This window comes from Hyaena hyaena, unplaced genomic scaffold (genome assembly GCF_003009895.1).
Source record: "Hyaena hyaena isolate Hyena2069 unplaced genomic scaffold, ASM300989v1 scaffold_163, whole genome shotgun sequence".
Lineage (NCBI taxonomy): Eukaryota > Metazoa > Chordata > Mammalia > Carnivora > Hyaenidae > Hyaena > Hyaena hyaena.
Window position 1 is genome coordinate 1,784,753 of NW_024080794.1, and position 18,030 is coordinate 1,802,782.

At 33.0% G+C, this 18,030-nt stretch overlaps 1 protein-coding gene across 6 annotated transcripts in view; it reads right to left on the minus strand.

The window, feature by feature from the left end:
• Positions 1 to 18,030, minus strand: part of PDS5B (PDS5 cohesin associated factor B) — a 199,787-nt gene that overhangs the window by 113,336 nt on the left and 68,421 nt on the right. For all 6 annotated transcript variants that reach the window (XM_039239836.1, XM_039239835.1, XM_039239837.1 and 3 more), the window contains exons 3-7: positions 15,581 to 15,784; positions 12,816 to 12,902; positions 12,616 to 12,713; positions 11,277 to 11,403; positions 4,881 to 4,961 (exon numbers count right to left, since the gene is read on the minus strand). In XM_039239836.1, coding sequence (XP_039095767.1) covers positions 4,881 to 4,961; positions 11,277 to 11,403; positions 12,616 to 12,713; positions 12,816 to 12,902; positions 15,581 to 15,784 — 597 coding nt within the window. The remainder of the gene's footprint in view (positions 1 to 4,880; positions 4,962 to 11,276; positions 11,404 to 12,615; positions 12,714 to 12,815; positions 12,903 to 15,580; positions 15,785 to 18,030) is intronic.

Below are 18,030 nucleotides of genomic sequence, written 5' to 3' on the forward strand. Positions count from 1 at the left end.
AGGATTTTGATGGCTTCCTGTCTTACGTTTAGGTCTTTCATCCATTTCATTTTTGTGTTGGCTGTAAGAAAGTGGTCCAGGTTCATTTTCCCACATGTCACTGTCCACTTTTCCCAGCACCATTTGCCGAAGAGACTGTCTTTATTCCATAAGGTATTCTTTCCTGCTTTGTCAAAGCATGTTTGTGGGTCCATTTCTGGGCTCCCTATTCTGTTCCACTGATTGTCTGTTTCTGTGCCAGTACTATACTGTCTTAATGATTACAGATTTGTAACACATCTTGAAGTCTGGCATTGTGATGCCTCCAGCTTTGCTTTTCTTTATCAGGATTGCTTTGGCTATTCAGGGTCTTTTCTGGTTCCATACAAATTTTAGGATGTTTCGTTCTAGTTCTGTGAAGAATGCTGGTGTTATTTTGATAGGAATTGCACTGGATATATAGATTGCTTTGGGTAGTACTGACATTTTAACAATATTTGTTCTTCCAATCCAGGAACAAAGAATATTTTTCCGTGTGTGTGTGTGTGTGTGTGTGTGTGTGTGTGTGTGTGTCTTCTTCAATTTCTTTTAAAAGCTTTCTATAGTTTTCAGTGTATACATTTTTTATCTCTTTAGTTAGGTTTATTCCTAGGTATTTTATGGGTTTTGGTGCAACTGTAAATGGGATCGATTCCTTGATTTCTCTTTCTGTTGCTTCATTATTGATGTACAGGAATGTAACCAACTTCTGTGTATTGATTTTATATCCAGCAACTCTGCTGAATTAATGGATCAGTTCTAGCAGGTTTTTTTTATTTTCCATACAGCGTATCATGGCATCTGTGAAAGTGAAAGTTTGACTTCCTCTTTGCCAATCTGGATGCCTTTTATCCTTTGTGTTGTCTGACTACTAAGACTCCCAATACTATGTTGAATAACAGTGGCAAGAGGACATTCCTGTCTTGTTCCTGACCTTGAGGGAAAGCTCTTAGCAAAATAACCTCATACTAATCCTTTCCGTCTTCTTTTATAATCTGATGAAATGTGTATGCATATGTACAAGGTTTATAGCAGTAATTAAAATCCAATTAAAAGCACACACAAGGAAAATCCAAATTTGAATAATTTTATTTCTATAAGGAACCAGCTATAATTAGTTTCCACATTCAGATCATTTACCATATGACTGCCAAAACTGGTAAGGATACATAGCATAATGGTCCAGTTCCTTTCTACTTAAAGTCTTCCAAATTTGTAAAAAAATAACCCAAAGAATATACCACATATTCTCAACGGAATATTCTGTCTCCTTAAAAAAGTGGTTTAAGGATTTTTTGCAACACATAAGCCCTGATCTCTTCTTTCAGTTCCAGTCAACACAATCTGGCTTAAATAGGTTTTCTAAATGGAAAGTACAAAGTTGAAAATTTCACATTTCTAGGTCTTTTCTGCTTATTTTAACTCAGGTTATTGAGGAGAGAGAAAGAAAGCATGTGCATGAGCCGGGGAGGAGCAGAGCCCAACATGGGGCTCCAACTCATGATGGTCAGATAATGACCTGAGCCAAAATCAAGACTCGAATGCTTAACCAACTGAGTCACCCAAGTGCCCCTAACTCAGGTTCTTCTTTTCCTACACTGTTCAGGTTATTCTTAAATGAAGTTTATTATGTCTGTGAACCTGTACAAACTAAGTACCCATGATGGGGAGAAAAGCACAAATTCTATTTTACTATGCTTTCTTTACTCGTTTTTAAAGTAACTTGTTTGTTGTCCTTGTTTATCAATATTGTGGGAAAAGAACTTCATGACCTCAGAGGTTAAACTCTCATTCAGGCTGAAAATAAAATGGCTGTTTCCATTCACAAATTTTCTCCTGTTTAAAACCAGTAAATCTAACTTTTGCTTAACCAAAACACAATAATCCTTTCCAATCTGGCCATCTTATCACGTGATGTAATTGTCTTGTTCTTCATCAGTCTGGAAAAAACTCATTTGGAAATTAAAAAAAAAAAATCATTCTCTGGGTTAACTTCTTACAAATTTCATCAATAACAATTATTTTAACATTTATAATCCCCATAAAGGCAAGGACCAAGTCAGTCTTCTCTACTGTATAGGAAGAGCCTGCCATAGTGCCTGACAGAGTAGGTGCTCAATACATATTCAGCAAATGAATAACATGCAGCAGGTACTATAATATAAATATAAGTAAAACAATCCATGTTCTCCATCCATAAGGGCTTATAATTTAGTGGAAGAGGCAGATAGAGATTTGATTAAAATATTTCCTTCCAAAATACATCAGTCTTTTATTTACAAATGGGTAACTGATTTTCCCACTGCACATTTATAACAACTGCCTCCTAATGAAAGGTATATGGGTAAGTTAAAGGTCAGCAAGAAATTCTGCCTTAGGTTTAATAGTCAATTTTACTGACAAAAGTGCTTTCACATTAACCAACACATTCTCTACAATCACTCCAAGTATTTTATTAACTCCACCTTACAGATGCAAAAACCAAGGCTAGCAAAATTAAGCAACTTGAAACTTGTAATTAAAACATTCTAATGAAAAATAAAATTGCCAAGAAGTGATCCATGTAGAAAATTTTTTGAATGGTCACTACACAGTGTACACGGTACACTGTACTTTTCTCTGAGACTGTTTTGCCTTTTTAAAAATTACTTATACTTTTTAGTTCTGAGTTGTCAAGTGACAAATTTTATTTTTAAATAATAATCTATACCACCACAGTGTTTTAAATTCTATATATTTAAGAATCACTATCTATAAAGAACTTGAATATGTCTATATGACATCCACAATAGCAAAAATAACATTAATAAAGAGAGATAGAAATGGAGTTGTTATTATTACCTCAGTATCCTACCTTTCTTTTTGCTCACTAATTCTCCACTAGAAAGATAAATGAATAATGGCTACTACATGTACAAGTCCAAAAAGGCTGACAATTATTTTAATACAGTAACTCATTTCATCCTACTACAAAACAATTAAGTTCACTAGAAAGTATTTTACATGTAATTGTATAGGTTTGAGGTAGAAAAATAGAATGTATATATTAAGAGAGTAAAGGGGGGAAAATCAACTCTTAATGACTTCTTAGCTAACCCTCAAATAAAGTAAGGAACAAGAAAACGAGATAAAACAATGAACAAAGTATTGGGAATAAACATACAACTGAAAGTCTGTTCAGACCATTCTACTAATCTTGTGCCTCTGCTCCCCCAGCTTCTAATAAAGATACAAGAAATGACGGAGAGGCTAGTTGTACTTCTGTAAACAAGAACTACTAAGAACAGAAAATTAATATAAGGTATTAGTGAAGGGAAATGTTTTTACCTTGATTTACCTGAGATTACTAAAGTATTTGTGGTCCTTTTTATTTTAGCTCTAATTATAAACATTTTTGAACATATACATATGTTGAGACAACAGTATAATGAACCAGAAAAAAAGCACCAAAAAACCTTAAGCATTCCCCTAAAAAACATCTGGCTTAGCAATATCAATTTAAACAAATGACCACCAGGAGGAGCTCACCTAGTATATCTAATGGGCCATGGAGATAGTCATTCAGATGCACTTGAATCAAAGGAAAAGGGAAGGCTAATTAATTATAGAATGTTTAAGTCTGGGTCTAAACACTTCAAATGCCACTAGATCAATAATGAAAAAAACCTCAACCCAATCCAACCAATTTACTCCAGTCAACACCCAAAACTGACAAACCTGCAGAAATCATAATTTGGAATTCTCTGCCAATTTGAGCTATTAAGATAGATTACACAATCTGTCCAGATTGTGATAATTCACCCTCCAAAACAATTTCCTTACAAATCAAATACATTTTCCAAATCATCATGTGCTTAGAGTTATTTAAGGCTATAAGCCAGAAGCAAAAACTGAGATTTACCAAAATACGGTTTTATAAAGCTTATTACTATTTGAAGCACATTTTCATCATGTATTTTATGGACTTAAATTTTTATATACTATGGAAACTATGCTCCTTCAATAAACTTCAGGAAAATTAAATACGTAAGTGATTATAAATGACTTTCTCACTTTTTTCAAGAAGACTGATTTATATCATTTACATATTTGCAGGTGAGTGAAAATGGAAAGTAAGCTGAGAGAACTGCTACACAATTCCAGAGGCCAACATTAACACTGTGTTCTAGATTTGTTCCAGGAAGCACCATTCACATAGATTGTATCTAGAGTTGTTCAACTCAAGAGAATTAAGGAGAGAAAATAAAACTTACAACAATCTATTAGCTAATATACATTTCTTCTGAAAATAGCTACAATATGGTCGAGCAGATTTGGGATGATACTAAAAGGGCTCATTTCATCTCAATTCCTCCTCTTTTTCAGAAAAGGTAGATGTATTTGAAATCTACCCCAGGGACAACAAGATAAGCAACTGTTACCAAACTGCTGCCATTAATACGTGCTTTCAACTTTAAGGTCTTGATATTAGTTCCTATCTACTTCTCGTATAAATCAATTTAATCCTCAAAAAGCTCTAATTTCCCTGAATAATGAGAAATTCCATATGTTTTATCTAACTAACATTTAGCTCTACTTGTAACATTAGAAACAACAGTATTATCTTGCTAACCAAAATAAAAGATGTTCTAGTTCCAGGCAACTTGAAAGAAGTAAATGAATGAACAAACAAGATGGGAGCTAACTGTCCATAAAATAGTGACCAAGAATAATTTTAAATAAGGAAAAAGAAACTATATTATTTAATGATTAAAACAACATGAAATTTAAAATTACATAGTATTACTTGCCAAAATTTTGCTTTTAGCTATCTTTAAGATTCTGGCTAATCCTTCTGACAACCAATTACAAGAAAGACTTACATTGGTAATATATGGTTCAATAGCTTGAGCTGTCCTCTTCAGTAAAGCCTTTGCCAAATCATAGGCTTGCTTGTTTAAATTCTGAAAAACATAAAAAAAATCTGTATTATATATCTCTAATTATGAAAAACAAAACATTACCTGTATTCAAAAAGCTAGTCCTGAGTAAAATGAATGAGAAAATTATCTAAGACTCAATTTGAATAAAAAAGCAGGCAAAGCCATTTTTTTTTCTTTTAAGACTAGCTAGTCTACTAGATCATAAGACCCTTCCAAGAAAGGAAAATTACATTCTCTTCCTATCTCATTCACAGCATGAGGTTTACACATAGAAAAGGTCAACAACAGAAGAGAAGACACTCATTCTACATCTAGTCCTGAAGTCAAATCAGTTCAGCCGAGTACAAATACGGGGCATTTTACCTCAGGTCCAGAAGAACAAACACATCATAAGAAAATGAGCTGGGTTGTAATGTGAACAGCAATGGGGGCCCCATACGTAGGGAAAGACAAAAGAGTTTGGGGCATCTACAGGACAGCAAATTTACTCAAGCACATCTCAGACCACAGGTAAGGCCAAGGATGCAGCAAACAAACAGTAAAATATGAAAAGAAAACAGGTATAAGAAGAGATATCTTAAGAAAACAGGTTTCTAAGATACTCTGGCAATGACAGAAATAATCAAGACCAAAGATCCAAAGAGAACTGCTAGTCCAGCTTAAACATCTTACAGAAAACAGGTACACTGTACACATCCTAAAACTCATATTCAGCATATTTTTAGACTTACCTGTATTTATGGTTCTAGTGAATTACTTCTTTCATTTCTAAATGCTGTTTACTATATAATACACTACAGCTTATTTACTCATTCTATTAACAGACTAAACTGTACATCTTGTACATGCTTCCTTGTGTATATAAGAAATTTTCTGTAAATTCTATCTCTGCCATTCTTCAAATGGGCTATTTGTCCTTATTTATTTGTATAATTTCTCTAAAACTCTACACACTAAAACTTTTTCAACTGTTATGTATAACATATCTTAGTCTATACTTGTCTTTTCACAATGTTTATGGTATCTTAGAGCATAGAAAAGTTTGTAAACTTAATGTAACCAAATCAATATTTTCCTATTTAGCTTGTGCTCACTGTATCTTTCTTAAGGAATTTTCTTCTGCAAGGAGGTTAAGATGTTGCTTTATATTTTTAAATAGAAATTTAAAGATTTGGTTTTCAAAATTGTGTCATTATCCTGTTACTTTTATGTATTTCCCATATGGATATTCAATTGTCCTAAAACCAACCATTAAATAAACAGTACATTATTCCCTCCAGTGACCTATAATACCCACACTTTCAAGTTTCTATGTAACTAGAACTTATAGTAAACTCTCCATTACTTCCATATGTCCCTTTGTCTATTACTGCCTCATTTTAGTCAAAGGGATAGAGAAACAGTGTCTTAATACTAGGTGGTAGAACTCTCCATTACTTCCATATGTCCCTTTGTCTATTACTGCCTGATAGTCAAAGGGAGACAGAAACAGGGTCTTAATACGAGTGGTAGAATAAGTCCCCCCCGCTCTATTCTATTCTTCAAAATTGGTTAGCTATTATGTGCCATTTGCTCTTCAATGTGAATTTTAGAATCAGTTTGTCAAATTACCCCTACACACACATAAACAACACACATTCAAACTTTGTATTTTGACTGGATTATCTATTAGTATGCATAAAACTGGCATCATTATGATACTGAGTTTCCCATCCCGTAACCATAACGAATCATGCAGAATATCCAAGTCTTCTTTTATACTTTTTAGTCAACTACAATGATTTTCAGCATAATCATCCACATTTTTGTGAAATTTCTAAACAGCTCAAGTCTTTGTTAAAGCTACAAATTTATAAAATTATACCAACAGCTTTTAATATGTTGATATTTTTCTTAATGTTTTATTTACTTCTCTTATAATAAGAGAAAGTGAGAGAGAGAGAGAGCACGATGAAGAGAGAGAGAGAGAGAGCGCGTGCGCGTAAGCAGGAGAGGGTCAGAGAGAGAGGGAGATACAGAATCTGAAACAGGCTCCAGGCTCTGAGCCAGCTGTCAGCACAAAGCCCGACGCAGGACTCAAACCCACGAAGGAATGGCAAGATCATGACCTCAGCCGAAGTCGTATGTTTAACCGACTGAGCCACCCAGGCTCCCCAATATATTGATCTTATATCTAGCAACCCTGCAGAGTTTTCTTACTTGTTTTGGAAAGTTATCTGTAAACTGTTTTGTGTTTTCCACACAGGCAGTCATATTATCTATAAATAATTTCAGTTTATTTCTTTTTAATATTTTTATCTTTTATTTATCTCATTTTATTCCACTAACTAAAAGACATTTAATTAATGCGGATTAGAAATGACACAGTTGCCTTTTTCCTGAGAAGTGTTCCTAACTCAAAGAAAATTCTTCAGCATGTCACCATGTATACAGTATCATACATATCCTTATCACTTTTTAAAATTTATTTTTTATATTTTAGTTAACATACAGTGTGATATTGGTTTCAGAAACAGAATTCAGTGATTCATCACTTACATACAACACCCAGTGCTCATCACAAGTGACCTACTTAATACACCCACCTAGCCCATCTCCCACTTACCTCTTTCCATCAACCCTCAGTTTGTTCTCTATTGTTGAGTCTCTTGTGGGCCATATCCTTATCACTTTGCTAAAAGGTTTTATCATAAATTATACTGAATTTTATCAAATGATCTTTTTCTAGATCTAATGATATTTTTTTCCTTGATCTGTTAATTTACACAAATATCTTAGTCTAGTGCTAACATTTTCTAACATTTATCCATTCTTATATTACTAAAATAAGGCAAATTTACTCATTATAAATAGCTTATACCACTCCAAATGCTATTATATTATATTGGACCTAAGTGATGTGACTACAACTTCAGATTAAATTAGCCAGCCTATGATTCTTCTTACTTGATTTTGTTTAGTTTCTCTATGAAGATTATATTCCACTCATAAAGTGAATTGTAGAGCATTTCTTCCTTTTCTATAATCTGGAAAATTTTGCTGGATATTAGAATTGTATGCTACTTAAATGATTAGGAGATATCTCCCAATGTTTAGTTTAAGTTCTTTTGTGGTTGGTTTGTGTTCCACTACTGTTGCTTTTATTATTGTTGCTACTGTTGTTTGAAAGGAAGGGATTTTGTTAATTTTATGAATACAACTTTTAAAACCAATTATATGACTTTTATTTGTTAAAGGTTATTTAAGACTTTCCCTGGCAAATTACATTTTTTACGAATTTCTTTTACCTAAATTCAAATAATATAAGATATTGTTCACAGAACTGTTTTTTGAGCTTTTTAAAGTCTCTTCTTCCCTATTTCACTCCAAAATTGTATATTTATACCATCTCTTTTTTTCTGATTCAACTTAATAAGGATTTCCCTGTTTAATATATTTTTCAAACTGCCAGCTTTGAGTTTTTGTGAAATGTCACTGTATTTTCCATGTCGTTGATTTCTGTACTTCATTGTTTTCTTCCTTGTATACGTTGTATAATCTGGTATTTTTATAACTTCCTGAATTGGACACCTGGCTAATATAGATTTAAAAACCATTTTAAGCTGTATCCCACAAGTTTTAATATGTATCATTTTAATTATCATTTCTAAATATTTTAGAATTGCCATTATGATTTATTCTTTGTTTGTTTTTATTTTTGTTTTCTTTCTTTCTTGTATTATTTTTCTCCCAAACCCTTGTCTTAAGGGCTGACTTTCAAGAGATCACAGCGAGGGGGGTGGTTCTGCGATGTATAAAACCCCAACCATTATGATTTATTCCTTTGACATGTTAATTATGGTTGTTATAAACTTGTTTTATTTCAAATCTTCAAAATTCTCACAAACTTTTAACCTATTAATTTATAACTGTTGGGAAAACTGTTAAAATGGCCCACCAATTTTTGAGTTTCTTTTTCCTTATAAATTTTCAATTTATACCTTATATATTTTGAAACTATACATACATAAAGTTTGAATATCTTCTTGAAAACTAAATGTCTTATCATCATACAAATCCCTTCTTTAGCCAGTAAAGACTATTAATCTAATATTAGTACAAGTTTCTTCAGTGTTCTTGCAGTTAATACATGTCTGACAAGTCTTTTTTCTATCCTTTTAGAAGCTTTTGACTTTTTTGTGACAGTACTTTTGTTCTTATCTCCCTGACCAACTGTATTATTATTATTACTATTATTTTGTGAAAGAGAGCATGCATGAGAGACAGTGGGGGGAGGGCAGTGAGAGAAACAGAATCTTAAGCAGGCTCTGCAACCAGTGTGGAGCCCAACACAGGACTCCATCTCAGGACCATGAGATCATGACCTGAGTCAAAATCAAGAGTCGGACTGAGCCACCCAGATGCCCCCCTAATAGCTGGATTATTTTCAATCCAATCTGACAATCTGTCTTAAGTAGCAAATTTAGACCATTTACATTTATTGTAATTCTTCCTTTAACTCTAATCCCAAAAATTTTAATATGAATACTTAAAGTTTGATGTCAATCAGTTGCTCTATACTCCTCATCACCACCAGGATTAGATTACTCACTGACTCTCCATTAAGCCATTTAATCTTATATGCTATTCGTATCCAGTAGTTCAGGACTATTTTGTTAACATCCCTTTAATCATTATCATTGCTACTATTTTTTTAATATATTAGTTCTTATTTGGAGCATTTCTTTGTTCACCATTATTTCTTGTTCCTTGCTTCTTTTAATTCAATTTCCATCATTCTACAGTACTCACATAGTTTTTCACGAAGAATCTATTGACAAGTGAATATTTAATGTCTTAATTGTGCTCAAATTGGATATGTGACTACACACACATACACATACATGCACAGTGATTTTATCATAGCACTTTGGAAATATAGTGTCATTACCTTCTGGCATCTATCCTTGTTACTGAGAAGTCAGCAATCAGATTAATCTTTATTCCTTGGTAAGGGTCATGCCTTTACCCTTTAAGGGCTTTATAGGTTATCTCTGTTTTGATGTTCTAGAAATTTTCCAGGATGTTCCTGGACTCGGATTTATTTTTATTTATTCTGCTCATGACTTTTGCTTCCTAATCCATAAATCCATGCTTTTCATCAGTTCTGGAACATTTTAAGCAAATTTCTATTTAAACATTTCTTCTCCACTCTCTACTTTGTGTTCTTACCTTGGTGATATCAATCAAGACATGTGTTTGTGTCTTGATTATTGGTCGTTTTGATTCTATTTTTCATGTCTAGTATCTTTCATGTCTTCTTTATCTCACTTTATATTGGTCCTTTTGATTTCGTCCTTTTGATTCTATTTGTCAGGTCTCAGTATCTTTCATGTCTTCTTTATCTCACTTTTATCTGTGTAATTCCCTTGATCTATTTCCTAGTTCTCTAAAAATCTTTCATAACCCAATAAAGATCTTAATTTCAATGACCATTTCTCATTTCTACTTTTTTCCTAAATTTCTTTCATATATCTAGCTATCATGTTTTTAACTCTTATTTTCATACCTTTGATCCCTTGAAGCATATGTTATCTTTAAATCTTATAAGGGTATTTATTATTTTTATCTAATAAATGTATTATCTGAATGTTTAGGTCTCTTTACAGTACTTAACTTTAGCATTGATAGACTATCTTAAGAATCTGGAAATATTAAATTATGCGGCCATCTTCATTGAAACACTATTTGTGTGAATGTCATACACTTGTGAAATTAGATTATATTGTGCCAGAAAGTTCTTAGGTCTGCACAGATTTTTATACTGGTGACTCCCTGACCCCTCTCTTTAACTCTCTCCCTGATCCCTTTCACAGAACCATTATTTCCAACTGTTTACTGGAGAGTTAGTAATTTTCAAAGAACAAGACACACAAAAACATGTCTTGATTAATACCACCAAGGTAAGAAACAATGTCATCAACATATCCTTTGTCCAAAAATTAGTAGAGACTTCCCTTTTAATTTCACCCCTCCACTCCATCTAACTACTGCTGTCTTAGAGCTAAGGATCTAATTGGTTTCAGCATCTCTTGACACATAAAGTTATATGATAGCATCTAAGTAGTATTAACTCACTCCTTGAAACATATTCTACATCACACAGAGTTATCATCTACTTAATTAGTTGTAAGTGTACCATGTTTTACTAAATATTAAACATAACTAATATTTATTAACGAATAAAACAGATTCTCCAAAACTAAGGTTAAAGCAGGAAAAATTCTATTTGGAACATAAGCACAAATTCTTGACCTTAACGGGCTTTAGACATATTGGTATATGTTGCTAACTTACCTTATGGGCAGGTACCAGATTTACCAAAACTGTATCCAAAAGCTCCTGAGATACTGTATCACCTTCACAAATAATAGAACTCATGAGGTCTACCATGTGCATATGAACTTTTTGATTGTGGCCATTGCTGAAATTCAAAAGAGATATTTTATTTAAAGTGTACAGGATTCAAGGGTGTCTAGGTGGGTTAAGTGTCAGACTTTTGATTCAGGCTCAGGTCATGATCTCACTGTTCATGAGTTTGATCCCCACATGGGAGTCCACGGTGACAACGCAGATAGTAGAGAGCCTGCTTGGGAATTTCTCTCTCTCTCTCTCTGTCTCTCTCTCTGTCTCTGTTTCTGTGTCTCTCCTCCCTTCCTCCTTTCCTCCCTCCCTCTCCTACTGCTCTTCCCCGTCTGTCCCTCGTTCATGTGCTCACAAACACTTTCCTAACACTAAAAGAATGTAAAGTATTAGGACATATACGACTTTGCAAAGGACCACTCCTTCTTTCAAAAATAAATAATAAAAACTAAAGTGTACAGAATTTAGTAACATGGTACTGATGAACACTACACTTTATAAAACATGATACTAAAATATTAAATCAAATTCTATATATTCACTGAAAGTTTCCCTCTATCCCAAATCTTACAGGAGCATCCAAAATATATTTTAAACTACATTTCCTAGATTACTTTTCCCTAATTTTAACCAGTCTCACAATCAAAAGCAATTGAATCAAATATCAACTTTAGTTTTGCCTTAAATTCAGAAAATCAAATTGCTGTGAAGTTAATTCTCGTAGATAATTTTTAAAAACACATAAAAAACTCAACTACCTACATGAATCAAGGAGACAGTAATATTTAAAGATAAAAATATAATCAAAAAATATTTTTATACTGGCTATAAATTGCCTTATGCCACGCTTGTATATCTTACAATACAAATTAAGTTCTATTCACTATCAAAACATCTATAAATATACTATTAATGAGTTCTTTTTTTTTTTAAGTTTATTTATTTTGAGAGAGAGAGAGCGTGCGTGCACAAGCTGGGGAGAGGCTGAGACAAAGGGAGAGAGAGAGAGAATCCCAAGCAGGCTGCATACGGTCAGCTCAGAGCCTGACACAGGGCTCAATCTCAATCTAACTGTGAGATCAAGACCTGAGCTAAAATCAAGAGTCAGTAGCTTAACATACTGAACCATGCAGGTGCCCCAAGTTAATGACTTCTAAAGTTACAACTCTTAACCTTCTAAATACTCATTGTAACAAACAATTTATGCGTATTAACATAAGTTTTAAATTCTATACATTTAAAGTAAGTTACATGTCTAGTAAAATAAACTTACTTTATAACTGAAAATAATGTTCTGTATAACTGGGTAAAAATTTCATTGCTATCTTCCAACTCAAAGCATATGTTATACGACTTGACCCAAGCAATGTTCTAAAAATAAGAAATAAAAAAAGTGAATGGTAAACACTTTAATTAGTAATACACAAGCATAAAAACATAATTTAAAATATCATCTCAAGATATATTGCTTACCTCAAGTAAGTAAAAATACCTATTAAACTGTGGGCTCTTTGTATCCTCTAGCCCCTTCAACTGCCTTGTTATAAACATAAATATATCCTTCAAAAAAAGAGACAAAGTATTGTTTAGATTATGAATGCTAAACAAAAATATTCACTAAATTCCTAAAGATAATTCAGCACTCATGTGTATCTACCATAATAAAGAACCGGGGGGGGGGGGGGCAAGGGACCTGTATTTAGCTACAACTTCTTAAAAGAATCTTACCATATGAAAACACTAAATATCTTATTGCCTTTCACAGGAAAACAGTAAATAATTTACCATGATCTTAGATAAAGAAAAACTTCCATCATAAAATTAAAAAACTAGACCCAAAAACTGGTAAACCAAAATTTGTCCTATTATTAGTATAACCAAGGTTGCAGGTGACTGAGAGCTGATTAGGTCTGCTGGAACAGCGCTATATAGATTAATTATACAGCAAGAACATAGTTTAGGAAACTTAAAATTCCAAAATACATAATTGAAGCCTGCGTTGGTGGTATAGTGGTGAGCTGCCTTCCAAAATAAGTGAAAATACATTAGATCACAGAAACTTGGAAATTTTAAAGACCTGTAAAAGTTAACTTGTCAAGCTTCCCTACCTAATCATTATATTTACTTGTTTTTCCCCACCAGTTCTCCATCTATCCCCACCTCTTGGCTTCTGATTTTTTACTATGTCTTCCTTTTGCACCTGGATAGAGATATGTTCAATGTCACTTTTAGGCAATTTTTATGGAGATAAGCCTTTTAAAATTTTAGAAAAGAGTAAAATTATAAAGGCTAATTCTGCAAAGGAAGCATGATAATCAATCAATACAACGAAAAGAAAAAAATATTTCCCTTATATGTAAAATGAAAAACAAGAATACTTTTAAAAGAGAAAAAGATACAAATAACTTTTCAAAAAAAATACTACAAAAAGTACATCCTTCAAAATGGTTACTTTGGTAGCAGTACTGTACAAAATACATCTTCTGTGAATAAACCCTGCTACTGTGATTAAGAGAAAACTAAGTGCCACACTGACTACATGGAGATAGAAAGAAAACTGTCAATCACTTATAATCTCTACAATAATCACTGACCTACTACACATGAAGCCAGGTGTCTAAAAAGGGTTTTCTGATGACAACAATAAACTGACAGTGGAATAAACGAGGATCAGTGTGTCAGTGTTCCATTACTGCTACCATAGTCAAAAATACAAACTTTATGCTAATCAATAGTGAAAAACACTCCATAAATATTTAGATAACATTCATGAAATGATTAAATGTTAAGTACTAGCTCAATAAAGAAAAAAAAGGCATTTAAACTAAGACCAGAAAATTTGAACAGAAAAAATAAGATAGTTTAAAATTTTCAGCAATGGAATAATCCAAAAAGATTCTAATTTAATCTCAGCTCCTCAATATTCTTATAAACTGTGCTGTTATAAACAGATGTGTAGCTATTCTTTTGGGAGGACTTTTCATTACCCAAGAGTTCTAGGTTAGATTATTAATTATGAAAACTGAGAAATCCACAAAAGGTAGAAGAAACCTGTGACAGCACTCTTAAATTAGACCTTCCTCTTCATGACAATGCCAACAAGACACTAGTAAGGAAGAGCCCACATCCCATCTCCAAATTAGAGTTCACAATTACAAAACAAAATATATACCTGGATATACAAGTCCACAGATCAGCTCGTGTTATCTACTTAAAACTCTGAACATTCTCAAATTTTACAATTCAATTTCACCTGTAAATGTCAAATACTGCCCCTATCCTGAGATTCTTTACCAATTAAAATATTAAACAATCTTGCCCAAACGAGTTTGGGCATTCCATGCTAGAATTTTGGCAGATTTAATCAAATGAGCAGGTTCCTACTCCAATTATCAAGAAGCAACACCATAAATTTAGGGACTGTGTGATGACTCTTTTTCACTACTATAAACCCAGTTCCCAACACATAAGTAAAACATCAATACTTGTTAAATGAAATAAACCTAAATTGCCCATCATTTTCTCCACACTGAGTATTAATAATCTTCCTATGAATTCATTCTCTAATTCAGTTTCCACAATTATCTTTTATTGTTACTGACTTTTCCTCATTTCCTAACCTGCTTTATTCAGTATCTTTTTGCACAGCTCTAGTTATTTCACACTTTCTAGCAGCTGGATTAATCATGCCAGTCTCCTTTTCCCCCCTTTTGAAGATTCTCCATTCATATGGCTTTACTTACTACTACTCTAAACAAGTACTAGGTGTCATTACTAACTTTTCATAAAAATTTTGTTCACTGTATTTTCTGCCAAACAATTTACATCACACCTTCCATTAAATGAATTATGACTCATATAGTATACATTCAGGCTTATACTAGAATATTATGTTTTAAAAAACAAATATGGTCTTCTGTATGAATGTTCAAAAGAGAAAAGAAGTGACCCCCCCCAAGAGTTGCTGAAATAGAACTAATGATAACATACTATAAAAAGTATAGACTACATTGTACTAATCTACTTGTTATCCTAAGGATCAAAAATTGTTTTATAAAAGTAAGTACTAAATGGGGGGCCGGGGGGATTCTTTAAGAAATAAAATTGTTTAATAAGACTGTTGCAAGTAATGTCAAAGAATCCAAAGAAATTATCTAAATACCTTAACTCCCATTTCAGATAGAAAGATAAAATGAAAGTACCAGTCAAAACTTTAAGTTCTTTAAATCAATACTTGCCTTTAGTTTATCAGGGGATGTGTAAGGAGCTTCAGGAGCATAAATCCTGAAAATATCAGCAAGGCAGCAGGCTACCAATAAGCGAACATCTTTATCAGGATGCTTGAGGAAAAAATCTGAAGCAAGATGTAAAGCTAAGTTTAAATAAAGCTCCTTTTCTTCTTCAGAGTCCTGGTCCATATCCATGAAAGTTTTCACAACCATCTATACAAAAATGAAATCATGAAATAATGAAATCTTTCTTGCAAAAATATATCATTTGAAATAACATCCATATTAATTGCAAAGATTAACTTCCAAATAACTAATATTAAGTACTTTCATTTTTCCGCTAAAAGTGAGAGAACAGATCCTTCTAAAACTACAGAAAATAACTTTTTTTTAAAAGACTAAAATATTTTCCATTTACCTCTCATACCTGCTAACCAGATAAGTTTAAAACTAGCCTTATATTTAACATAAGACCATTTGGGATGGGAATGAAAAAAAAAATTACAAACAGAGAGGGAGGCAAACCGCAAGAGACTCTTATATAGAACAAACTGAGGGTTGATGGGGGTAGGGGGGCAGGAAAATGGGTGATGGACAGTGAGGTGGGCACTTGTTGGAATGAGCACTGGGTTTTGTATATAAGTGATGAAACACAGGAATCTACTCCCGAAGCCAAGAGCACACTGTATATACTGTATGTTAGCTAACTTGACAATCAATTATATAGATATAAAAAAAAAAAACTAGCCTTAAATAGCATTTCTGGTCTCACTTTTACAGCTGGGCTAAATGGAGTATATCCTTCCTAAAAACAGCACCCCCTTTAATATATATTATACGTAATCTTTATATTATACTTCTAAAGAAAAATCCTAGGGAAAAATTTTACTTTTTCCATCTGATCCATAAACCATCTTAGATATATAGATTTATATATTCAGCTAAAAAAGAATATATAAATAGATTTAAGAAAGGATGATGAAGATGCATTCCTAAACACTAAAAAGCTACCATGAAGTGACTACCACAGCATCCAACAAAATATTTCTTGTGCCACAATAAAAGATAATATGACATGGATAGTTTATTAGAAGAACTCAGTGACATGTATGGAGTGAGCAGAAATAACCTATAGGAAATGGTTCCCTTTTCAAAAACATTTACATAAAGGAAGCAGGACAGAAATAAAAATGGAGAAAATTGGTACCATTCAAATTCTGTAAAAAGCTTTCTCTAATTTCAGTATTAGCTGGTCACAATGAACCCTCCATCTATATATACTATACTTACTTCAAATGAGACTTGAAATCGCCTAACTTGACAGGAACACAGATTTAAATAAAACTCTAATGGAAAGGTGACCACCTGGCATCCACTAGGTGGTGCTGCAAATACTAATCAACAAGTAAGGCTGCCACCAAGGACCAATAGCTATGACCTGGTCCTTAAAAAATACAAGGATTTCTACTCTGCTATAGAGTTAGACTTTTGAATAATAAATCATCCAATGTGTTGCTGGGAAACAGTGTTCCTCAGATGGCAGACCCCCAGTTCTATTATGCCAGATACCAGAACCAACAGTGGACTAATCCTTCTAGTGGGGCACTAAGTTAGTATAAGGGCACAAGGTCTGGAGCTACTCCCTAACTTATTAATTTTATTAATTAAGACATATGCTTTGATGGCCCAAGCATATTATGAAAAGAGGCAAAAAAAAAAAAAAAAAAAGAGAGAGAGAGAAAGGTTTCCTTCCACATGCAGGAAACCATCACTTTCTCTAGAATCTCTTCACAAGAGTGAGAGATCAGTATACCTTGAATATAAATGTTACAGGAAACTCTAGAAATTATATAATGACACCTTACCTGTTAACAAATTGTTGTAACTCACAAAACTTATACCTGTAATTGTACATTTCAAAATTACCATCAGCCCCCATTAAATCCTTTTTATAATTCTCTAAGAAGGTTGCTAAAAAATAGTGGGTAAGTGTAAATTAGGAAAACAAATGAAGAAAAAGTATATTAACCAGATTGCTGGGCATAGATGTCAACAAAATAACAAAAACATCCTACAAACACTAAATGTGAACACTGTGGAAATCATTCCACCAAGACTAACAATAAAGTTTACTCAAGGGCTAGATAATGAGAATCTCTCAAAATTGTCTACAACTCAAATGGTGTTATAAAACTCAGTAACTCATGTTTAACTTGTCTGTTAAAGATGTCTGAGAAAATAACATCTTTATAAGACACTAAATGTTAATCAGCTTGTAAGTATAGTTTCTGCGTTCAACATTACTTTCCTAGCAAACAATAGAGTTGCTTACCTATCACTGCTGAAATACAATCTGAGAAAATAAATGTAGCCTCTCAACAACAGCCAAAACATGGAAAGAGCCTAAGTGTACATCAACTGACGAATGGATCAAGAAGATATGGTTTAACTATACAATG